At 38.8% G+C, this 11329-nt stretch overlaps 1 protein-coding gene across 1 annotated transcript; it reads right to left on the bottom strand.

Moving 5' to 3' along the window:
- Positions 1-4020: 4020 nt before the first annotated feature.
- On the bottom strand, positions 4021-10601 carry LOC146522381 (uncharacterized). The gene is made up of 10 exons (XM_085140914.1): positions 9285-10601; positions 9120-9161; positions 8530-8821; positions 8303-8439; positions 7812-8106; positions 7472-7623; positions 7091-7388; positions 6803-6948; positions 6290-6545; positions 4021-5655 (listed from the first exon to the last, which is right to left on the bottom strand). The coding sequence occupies exons 1-10, from the start codon at positions 9313-9315 to the stop codon at positions 5337-5339; spliced, it is 1968 nt and encodes a 655-aa protein (XP_084997040.1). The 5' UTR covers positions 9316-10601; the 3' UTR covers positions 4021-5336.
- Positions 10602-11329: the final 728 nt, after the last annotated feature.

The following is an 11329-nucleotide window of genomic DNA, read 5'->3' as shown; positions in this document are numbered from 1 at the left end:
AACTGTTTCAAAGCATGCCCTTTTAGAACTGGATCATATAAAACAATCACAGCAGAAATATTTAGACCATGACATTTTGCCTTATTCTGCCTCTGTGCATCACTACAAAAACATTTCAGAACAGACAATTGGGATGTAACCGACCTGCACGCTTTCAGTTCAAATTCAACAAAAATCCTAACTTAACTGTTTGGGAATCACAGCCAGATTCCATTTGGTGCAGAAACATCCTACAGAACCTTCCACGGAATAATTTACACCATTACAGCAATGAAAGGCATCAAATTAAAACCTTGTTTAGTCTTAAAAACATGCATTTCAGTATACACAATACACACAATAATTCATTGAGAATGATCCCTCTTAGGGATCTGTCGGATGGAGCAAAATATATAAACACAATGCTTATCATAGCCTATGAAGTTTGACCTGTTGTACTCAAGGAGTTATTTATCATCTATGGGATGAGTTGTGTTTGCAACTTAAAGCATGTATTAATCTATTACACTAACTTTGTCATTGGTAGATGTATATTTTTTAGCTAAGAGGACAAAAAAAATCTATTTATTTATGAAGGACATAGCAGTACACAGAAAATCCTGGTTTTTCCCCAGGATATAAATGCAGCACGAGTTTGTGGATGTGTGGTTTGAAAGTCTCAAACGTCGCTCATACCACAGTGAAGAAAAAACCACCAGCACAGTGCAATTTAAGCATTTAAGCATTTAACATAAGATAGCCTTTTATTTCACTATTTACAAAGACTTTATAATGTAGAACTCAGTCCGTCGTAGGGTGAAGAGGAGGCAAGCTTAGGGCCGAGGTGGCATCCGGCTGGAGGTTAAGATCCGATCCAATCCCTGCACGACAACTTCTTTAAACAAGTCAACAAGCAGTCTTCACCTGTCTCAAGAGCCAACACACACACACACACACACACACACACACACACACACACACACACACACACACACACACACACACACACACACACACACACACACACACACACACCAAATGTGCACCAGGAATTAACTGTAATTAACCACATTTTTAAAAAAGCTAAGTTCAGTTTCAATAGCCACACCCACGTCTGGTTACTGTCACATCTACTGAATCAGGGCTTTATTTAGAGTCTGTCTGACAAAGTGAAGCAGGCTAAAGTAGAACATCATGACACAATCTAAAGAAACAGGTGAAAAACAAAGTTATTGACAGCTACCAGTCTCAAAACGGTTACAAAACCTTTCTCAAATTGTGGGACTGTCTAAACCACAGTGAGAGCTTTTATCCACAAACAAAGAAAACCTGGAACAGTGGTGAAGCTTCCCAGGAATGACCGAACTACCAAATGAGTCATCCAGGAGGTCACAAAAGACCCCAGAACCCCATCTAAAAAATTGCAGGCCTCACGTGCCTCGGTTTAGGTCAGAGTTGATTGATGATTCAACAATAAGAAAGAGACTGGACAAAAATGCTGTCTATGGGAGAGCTCAAGGACAAAACCACAGCTGAGCCAGAAAAACACAAAGGCTCATCTCACATTTGACAAAAAAACATCTTAATGAAGTGCGTGGATTTTGGATAAAGTTCTGTGGACTGATGAGACATGGAATGATTGCTCTTGTCAGATTACCTAGCCCGAATACTACAGAAACTGCTGATCTACTGATTTTCCACACAAAAATCTTAATGGTTTACAGAGAATAGTCGGAAAAAGATCAAATATCCAGTGAACATCAGTTCTTTAATGAGAATGCCTGGTTGATGTGCTACTTTGAGCTGACAGGAAGGCAACAGGAACTCAAATAACCATTTTTTTGGTTCGATGTTATAACAAATGCTGCTCCTGTCAGCTATGAGAAAACCATTACTTACAATGACGTCAGTCAGGAATTCCTACAAAATCTTCCTCTCCTTTCCTGGATTTGCTGCCTCTACACAATCTCCACAAAACTTTCTCGACCTACATCTAATCAAGCTGCAAATCCTTTATTTATTTAGTAAGATTTCAGCGCTCCTCTCTTCCACACTCTCCTGCTGGATTTCTTAGCCTGGGAACGTCTGAGCTGAACATTTTCCCTCCTCTGCCCAGCAGCCCCCCTCTCCCCTTCTCACCTAACAAAAACACCACAGTCCCCTCTCAAACTTTCCCCCAAGTGCTGTGAGGTTCTTTAACCTCAGTGGCAGATGCGCTAACAGAAAAAATGAATACTCCCTTAAATATTAACTGCAGCAATGCCTGCACATGTTCGGTGCACTACAGACATGATTCATGTCATATGCCATATAACAGACCTGTAGGAGAAAAATAAGATAATGATTTATAAGCTTATAAATCATGCTTGTTTTCTTTTTTCTTTCTCAACAGGTGATCCAGGTGATCGATATATGTATTTATTTTTTTATTTATTTATTTTTTTTCTTCTGCTTATTCTGTTGGTTTTTGTTTTTTGCCCTTCTCCCCCGTCCCTCTTCTCAACTGTCTTTCTTTCCCTCTTTCTTTCTCCCTTTTCTTTCCCCCAGTCAAATCTGTCCCGTATTCAGCAAGTGAAAATAAAATAAAGAATAAAAGGTGAATCAAATGGACCATTACGGCAAAGCTGGGATGGTCAATTTGGTAAAGAAAAACCGTTGGGCATCTTTCTTCGCCTTTAGACAATAATTCTGATGGCAAAAGAGCCAAACGGGACAGGCAAAAAAAAAAAAAAAAAAAAAAAAAAAAAAAAAAGCTTATAAATCATGCTAACATTAATTAAAGAGTTTTACTGTAACGTTTTGTAAGTATATTCAGTCAGAATGGGGTAAATCAAAAGTCAGCCTTGCCTAAAGTTTTGGATCACTTTCTAGCTTTGAGATGACTCACAGTTTCTTATATTTTTTATTGGTTCATTTCACTGAAAATAGCACCGCAATAGTGGCTTTGCAGCTGCTAAATTTAACTTTAAGTTTTGATGTTTAAAACCGAGTGAGGAGAAACGGAGTCAGCTTTGATCTGAAACACTACGACAGCGCCCCCCATGTGCTTGCAATTATTATAATACAAAGAATGGAAGGAAGACGATGCCAAGGAGCGGGGTTACTAAAACGAGCTGTGAACCCTCCCCCCAGACACAGACACAAAAAACCCCAAACTTAAAAACATTAAAAACATCTCTGGCTGCATCAGCGCCAGAGATGCTGGCAGGATCAGCACAGGGCTGGATCATCACTGGTCAGAATCTATCCTCCTATAGACTCTTCTATGGGATTCTTCTGTCATATTATTGCTCTGTATAAACAGTTTAGACATTAAATAAGAATTAATTTAACAGCAGAAATAAAACAATGCACAGTTTGATACACAACTATAGTTTCAAACGAGTGACTCAGCCTGCACCAGACACAGACACGAGACAAGAAGGACGAGTAAGACCAGGTGAATCGAAGGTGAGGCGAAACTCAACTTTACACTGATTCAACCTGTCCTAATTTTTTGGGTGTGTCTGTCCTTACTTGGTTTATATTAGACACTTGTCAACATGCTTCAGTTAACACATTACTCAGATATGAGAGTTGCACGCTCCCTGAAACTACAGGATTGTACCACACCTATAGGTGGATAGGATTGCAGGTTTTATACTGGTTTTCAAAAGATTGCAGGTTTTATAAAACAAACATTTCTCTAATCATTTCTGCCGTAGCACTAAATCTGTATATTACTAATCCTCTCTATTGATTATAGTTAAAATGGTTTGGAACAATAAATAATTTTGAAATAATTGGTTGGCCATCTGTCTTGTTTTTTATAGGAAATGCAGAGCATTTTTGAACTGAAATAAAATGAAATGTAAAAAATATAGTTTGAATATATGTAAATCAATTACCTGGCTTCAACACAAACATATTAGTTCATGTTAATTTGGTTCGATGTGAATACATTAGGTTGGTTAAATTTCAATATATTAGCTTGGTTCAATAATTAAAATATGGTATGTAAAAAAAAAAAAAAAAAAAAAAAAAAATCAATTTGGATCAATGCAAAATTTAAAGTTTCAGTCAAGTCTTGTAATATTGTTTATATCAACATAAAAGTATCAGGTCATATCAAGTGACTCAATTTGGATTCTATGAAGTCAAATATTTTGGATGTGACAATTGGACATCATTTTCTTTAAATTTGAATAGGGTTATTCTTTTTACAGTGTAAAGAAATGTAACAGAAACACGTGCCCTGTTGATCTACAATCACAATGTTCCCTTTGTGTAATCGTGTCCTTTTAGAACCGGGTCATTTCATTCCCAAGTCAACGCGTCACACAAGAACCAGTCATCAGAAAACAGATCAATCATCCAGGGTACCACAGCTCATTGCTGTTTCTCTGCAGAATGGATATTTTGCTTTTAAACATCGATATGTCCCATAATGCTGTTCTCACAGTTGGCTGCAGAAAAAAAATATTGTGCTGGGAAAAAACAAGGTTGCAGGTTTAGATTGTGAAAAACTGTTTTACTTAGAATTTAAATATGTTTTCCAACCCTGAAAATTTAACGTGTCTTGCTCCTGTTCATATAAAATTCTGAGGCTCAAACAGGCAAGAAAATACTTTGATTTAAAAAAACAAAAAACAAAGCTTTGGCTTGCCCCTTTTCACTTTGAGGCTTGTAACGCTGAACATATTCACAGTACAAAGACAAAACTTCCCATGACTTCATTTAAAGCACTAAAACTGTTATAGAAAATATTCTAATGTGAGCAAGTGGGAGTCGCTGATTTATTTACCCAGATGTTCCCTTAATGAGTATGAATATGAGTATTAAACCAAGCACTCACAAGAGAAAGCGTGTGCCCTGCATGTGTGCTATTTTAATATTTTAGCATATTAAGAGTCTCAATATTTTTTCCTCAAGGTCAATATTAAAATACGCAAACGTGTCTGTTGTTTTAATGAGAATTTTATTGCTTTGATGAATTTGTACATCAGTTCTGAATTGTTGAAGTGTGATCTGCATTTCATTGCTTTGGTCTTGACATAATACAGAACAAAGTTTAGCTTCCAACACATTTGTGTCCATAAATGCTTACACAATGAGACAATTCCTATAAGTCTGCCTCTGCACTTTAAATCAGACAATCAAGATGTAGCAGAGTTGATGTCTGTCAGCTCTCATTCAGGGGTTTTAACAGAAGTACTGCATTAACAGCTTTAGTCATGTTTTTAAAGTCAAATTCCCTTTCGTGCACACATTTCTTATGGAGCCTCAGCAAAGGATAGATTAAGAAATAAAGTTTCTAATCAAATCTATCTCTATCTTAAAAATATACATTTCAGCATACATGATGATATTCACCTTTACTATGAACGTGTGGCAATCGCGGTGCTGTCGAAGTAAACTCTTTGCACACCGTCCTGAGCACCTAAAGGGTTATGAGTTACAGTTAAATTAAGGCAATGCCCAGTAAATGCACGCACGCAACATTGTGGTGTAAGCAAACCTGATTGGCAGATGAAGTTGAGGCTCTCCTCACAGGGCTGGTCCTGCCACAGGAGGTGCTCTGTGCTGGTCATGCCCCCACAGGTGCTGGAGTAACAGTCTGAAACAAAATCCTGTGGCCAATTCAAGAAATTCATGGACTGTCCAGACATCCAGAACCACTGGTCTCCTCTGAGGGATCTGTTGAACAGAACAGATGAACAGATCTGAACAGATTTACATTTATCGAGATGTTGCTCTTTATGGAGCATATGGGTGTTTAAAAGCTGCTTGTTGAATTTCACATAAGCTGGATGATCCATATTTATCTTCTTGATGTTGTGTAGGCCTAAAAGAACAATGACAATCATTTTTTAAAAAAGAAAAAAACCTTGGTACAGCAGGTTTGTTGTGTTTACAGTGAAAGCTGTTTGCAAGGTGGCCTACTATTGCAGCAATGGCAGAAATGCAAATGAGAAAATGGAAGGACGCACAACGCAATGCAAAGATCTGCATCTGCATAATTTGATTTGCAAAGTTTGCAAATTGTCACAGACATCATGCGTCATAAGAGTACAGGGTAGTGCATCTGGCCTCTTAGTATTGTGCAGGAACCTTGAACGTAGATCACAAACCTTATTCATTAATTATGAAAAAAAAAATTGGTAGTTTTTGTGCAATTATACAGCACTTTTCCATTTGTTTGTTATTTTGTTTGTTTTAGAAGACATTTGCATTTTATCGCATCCAAACATACTTATGTTGTAGACCATCAGGACCAATTTGGGGGAACTGAATAGTTTGCGGACTACTGCAATAACTACTGTATCAGTACCTGCGCAGTCCCATCCAGACGTGGTCTGTGAGGGAGAAAGGAATGAGGCCCAGCAGCTGCTCCAACTCGCTTTGCTCCTGTTGGCTGTGAAGGCTGAGCAGGTCCCAGTAATAACGTCTACAGTACATCAGAGCATCGGACCAGCAGAGCCTCTCTCCCACCACCGTCACGTTCCTGCCACCAAGCTGCAGGCTCACAGGTGGAGGAGGGGTGGGGGGACGTGGAGGTGTCGGTGAAGGAATGATAACTTCAGGCACTGTAGTGATTTTTTTCTTTTAGTATTCGATTTGTTTAAGCCATATTTGGTGGTTATTGTTTTCCTTTTATTTCCCTTTTATTTTAACATGTTCCAATATTCTGTAGTAAAATTAGACACTGAAAGCTAAAAGTGCATGCAGTTAATTTGGTCCTATGTACCATGAGAAAAAGGAAAACAAAAGTAAAAATCCTACAATAATAATTCAAGGACACAAAACCTCCACAAGTTCTAGAAATAATATTCCAATACCCTACCAGATAGAGAAGCAAACACCTCCACTTCACACAAGGTCATATATCTCTTAGTTCCTGGTATGATCACAATGATGTAGCGACCTTCCATTTCATTACACTGGAATGTGTATGTTGGTGTACGCGCTAATGATTTGATCATGCCACAACTGATGGATGTAGAGAAACAAAAAAAACAGTGATCATTTAATCTATGTTTAAACATTAGTTTGTCATTTTTTTAAATAAGGAAAAAATATTTGAATTAATGTTTATGGAGATATTTTCTATTTATCAGAAATCAGATCTCACCTGGGGTTTTGGTTTCCATTTTGTTCCAGCGAGTTCCCGATCAGGATCTGCGCCCCAAGAATCCTTTCTATAACAGCATCCTGTCTGTTGATGATGGTGACAGCACTGACTTTATAGACAGCCAACAAGTCTACTCTCCACCAGGGATCCAGATCTTCTGAAGTATGTGTACAGCATCCTGAGTCCAAGTTTCCATTTCTGCACCCATCGACACCTTTTGAGGGCCCAAACACTGGCCCATACCAAGTTGATGACTGTGCTGTTTGTCTGCCTAAAGCCACGTTTGGAAGCGGTTCAACTAAAGTGTTAAAAAGAACAAGTATGAATGAGTACTTGGGAGGTGTCTTTCAGTAGATCAGATCCAGTCACTTAAAGCTCTACCTGCTGGGGCAGCATACACCTCCACTTCACACACGGTGAGAGTCTTCTTCTGTCCAGGAAGAAACACGTTCACAAAGCGACCCCCCATGCTGCCTCCGTCACAGCGGTATGTGTAGGTTTTACCCGCTTTGATATGTGAGATGGAAGCACACCTGACAGCAGAGAGTGTGGGGGGCAATATTACGTTAGTATTATGGGCCTCATGTTAAAAGGGAGGAAACATTGTGTCCTGAATGAGAATATCATATTTATGTAGTAATCTCTGAAGTATTTCTGTTCAACTTATTTAAAAAAAAAAGAAAAAAGAAAAGAAAAGAAAAAACAATAATCTAATCATTACCTGGGATTATTGTTTCCATTGTTCTCCAGTGAGTTTCCTATTCTGATCTCAGCTCCATCCAGTCTTTCAGCACAGCAGTCTCCTCTGTTGGTGACTTTTACAGCAGTGATTGTAAAGCTTCGCTGCAGGTCCACCCTCCACCAGGGGTTGGTCTCGTCTTCAGCCGTGTGGCTACAGAACCCATTGCTATAGAACGAGTTCCGTCTGCCATCGATGGCTTTGGACGCAGTGGCAACAGAGAGTGTAGATGACTGGGTAGCTTCTCCTTTGAGTGCCACATTGGGTAATGGGTATCCTTGAAGGAAAACCAAGAAGACAATAATTTCTTTTGGTTGGGCTCTGACAACCCTTATTGATAGATTTAAAAAAAAAAAAAAATCATTATAGTATTTTTAGTAATCAAAAACACACTGACATTAATGCCATCATTTGTTCTTTGACTCAGTAAATGGCAGTCTTTTTGCGTCAGCATCAGCATTGAAGGTATTTACCATAGTACACTTCAACCTCGCAGAGACTTAGGATCTTTGCACTTCCTAGTAGAAACACAGTGACGTAGCGTCCCTTCACAGAGTTACATGGAAAGTAAAACGCTTGTCCGTTGGGAATGTGAGAGATGACGGCACACCTGTGTATGAAACATTCAAATAGAAAAAGTATAAGAATGAAAAAAAGAATAGAATTCCTACTTATATGGTTATAAATGACAGTCTTTCACCTGATGCTTTCAGGGTCACTGATTGTTGTAGAATTTCCGATCCAGATTTCAGCACCATCCAGCCCATTTTCCAAATCCTGTCTATTGGTTATCATTACAGTCCCAATTGTATACACATTTACCAGGTCTACCCTCCACCAGGGATCAGATTCTGCATTGGTAAGTGTGCAAGACCCACTTTGATAGTTTGCGTCTCTGTTTCCATCAACTGCCTTACCAGCAATACCCACAGTGCCACTGGTTGAAGATTGGACAGCTTTTTGTTTCAGTGCCAGGTTGTAAAGGAGTTGACCTAAATGATTACAAAATATGTAAGTATTAATAAAAACAGAGAGGGACATATTTCTATTTTCACTGGGATAGAGCAAAAAATAAATAAATAAATAAATCAGAATCTTATTGATCTCAGCTGTTCCTGATAGAAACCCATGTTAAGTCTTTACTTTTTTTTAATTATGTAACTGTTCCACCATTGGATCTGCTTGTTTTTTTATCTTTATTTTTTTTAAAATTTCTAACCGGCATGTGGTAGTTTGCACAAGTTTGCACTTAGTAAATGTCGATTTTGTTGATCGCAGAAGAAAAATTACCTGCCAGTGTTCCAGATGTTAATGTTAACATGATGGAAATGCCTGTTGACATATATTTACAAGATGAAAAAACAGAATTATGTGTGAATGATGTGTACATACATGCCATCATCTTCATTTTAACTTTTTTGTTTAAGAGTTTAAGTTTAAGATACTTTAACTCACCAATGAAGCTCCAACTATGAGTCCCACTCATGGCTTTAGAAAGTATCCAAATCAAATCTATAATGGCATTAATTAAAACGCAGTAATTGCTGATACACCAACTGGCAGGTGGACTGACTCTCTGTTGTTTTCTTCTAAGCACTTCCCATCTTATACTATACTCCTCTATTGGTTTTGATATCCAAGAATATGCAAATTTTTAGTCAGTGATGTTTGCATGAATCATAACACACCCAAACAGAAATCTTCTTCGGACCAAAACTTTCACCTGCATGTTTCTGTCACATAGTGGGAATTTGTATTTATCTTGTATATTGTTTTTATTCTGATTTTGTCGTTTGTCATTTTATTTGCATGGTTTTAATCTGTTTCTATTGCATGGTTTTTAGTGTTTTATGTGACATAGTTTTTAATCTACTGTGGACTACACATGGGACAAATTAGCTGATAGGGACCACCTGCTGAGGCATGGGTGTATCCAGAGGTGGCCGATCAGCTGTGTAAAGACCTTTTAAAAGCAGGCTAGCTGAGCACTGAAGGAAAGAGGCCCCAGACTGGAAGGTTAATGCTAGATGGCCAGCGTGACACGTCGACCCAGTCCTGACTTCATGGAACGGCAACAGTAGGAGACAACGCGTGTGATTGGCAGCAGGGCAGAGGTTTATCTCTGTCTGCATTTGTGAGTAGGGTCTCTACTGTTGTTTACTGGGTGCAGCTGGGTTGGGAGAAGGTCGCCATGGCCATGAGCCAGGGCCACTTCTGGGACCATTGCTCTGGCCCCTATTTGTTACTTTACAGGACACCGATGCAAGGGGAGCTGTGGCGGTGGTCGCATGATGGATTCGGGTGCAGATCGCAAGCTGGGCTGGGATGTGATGGGCCAGTGGAAGGACAAGAAGATGGGAGGCTCTTTCTTGTCTGCCCAAAACGAGGCTGGCGTGGACTCCGCTCTAAACAAGGAATTCCTGGCCTGCTGATGGACCCATAATGAACATGTGGCATAATTATAGCAGGGGGGTAGTTTTAGAATTGTTTTATTTAGTTTTAGTAGATTGACAACATTTTATTGCGTACATTTTAAGGGTGTTTTTATTTGTGCTCCCTGGCCTAGTAATAAACTGTTTCTGTTCAGACCTGCTTCATCTCTGTGCCCGTAGTATCTGACTCGCTTGCCCCCCCCCCCCCTTGTTTTTTTAAAGAATCTTTCTTTTTAGCATGACATTCTGGTGCGACCACTTTAGTGTCCCCATTTGTTACAATTCAATGTTCAAATATTTATTAATTTTTTAAAGTTTTTTCCACTCGCCTTTTTACACATTTTAATTGCTAATATCACTACTTTCAAAGACACATAAGCTAAAAAATTACTGGGCTTGGCTTCTTTCCTATTGAATTATACATGCACAGGAGAGATAAGAACATTGATGGCCAAGGTGTGCTCATTCTCTTCTTAACCCCTCTCTCAACAAAGGCACATAAGCTTCACACACAACCTTCCTCTGTGTTTGACAGTTGATGTCACACACTGTGAAACTGTCCTTTCACTAGTTGACATCGTACAAAGATCCTGTATGATGAACCAAAGATTTCAAATTTTGATTCATCAGTCCATAATACCTTCTTCCAGTCTTCAGAAGTCCACTGGTGGCATTTCATGGCCCAGGAAAGCCTCTTTGCCTCTTCCTGTCAGTTGGCCCCAGTTTCTGAGTGCCGTTTGATGGTGAAGGAAACTGTATTCACTGACACCTTGACTTTCTTTGCAATTCCTCTATAGGAAATACCTACATGTTTAAGTGTCATGAAGGTCTGTCTCGCTTCCATTGTTAATTGCCGTTTTGAATCTCATTAAGGTAAATGATAAATGTTTGCATTATCAGTATACTTTTGCAGTGACTAAATTTAAATTATTAGATTAGATTATATATTCCACATACTAAAAGGAAATAGCATGAACTGCTCCTAATACTAACTGGGTATCTTTACAAAAATGAAAGCAAAAGCAAAAATGAAAAATGATACTAAACCTTGGCCCCAAACAAGTGTCG

Source organism: Neolamprologus multifasciatus, chromosome 3 (assembly GCF_963576455.1).
Source record: "Neolamprologus multifasciatus chromosome 3, fNeoMul1.2, whole genome shotgun sequence".
NCBI classification, from domain to species: Eukaryota; Metazoa; Chordata; class Actinopteri; order Cichliformes; family Cichlidae; genus Neolamprologus; species Neolamprologus multifasciatus.
The sequence above is the reverse complement of the archived record's forward strand: the minus strand, read 5'-3'. Positions and strand labels throughout refer to the sequence as shown.

Bases quoted from the DNA above. Each gene is read 5' to 3' on its own strand.
- LOC146522381 (XM_085140914.1), bottom strand. From the start codon at position 9,315: ATGAGTGGGACTCATAGTTGGAGCTTCATTG. The intron at 7,624-7,811 runs GTAATGATTAGA...CTCTGCTGTCAG, and splicing joins AATGGAAACAATAATCCCAG to GTGTGCTTCCATCTCACATA. The intron at 6,546-6,802 runs GTAGGGTATTGG...AAATCACTACAG, and splicing joins GGTGTTTGCTTCTCTATCTG to TGCCTGAAGTTATCATTCCT.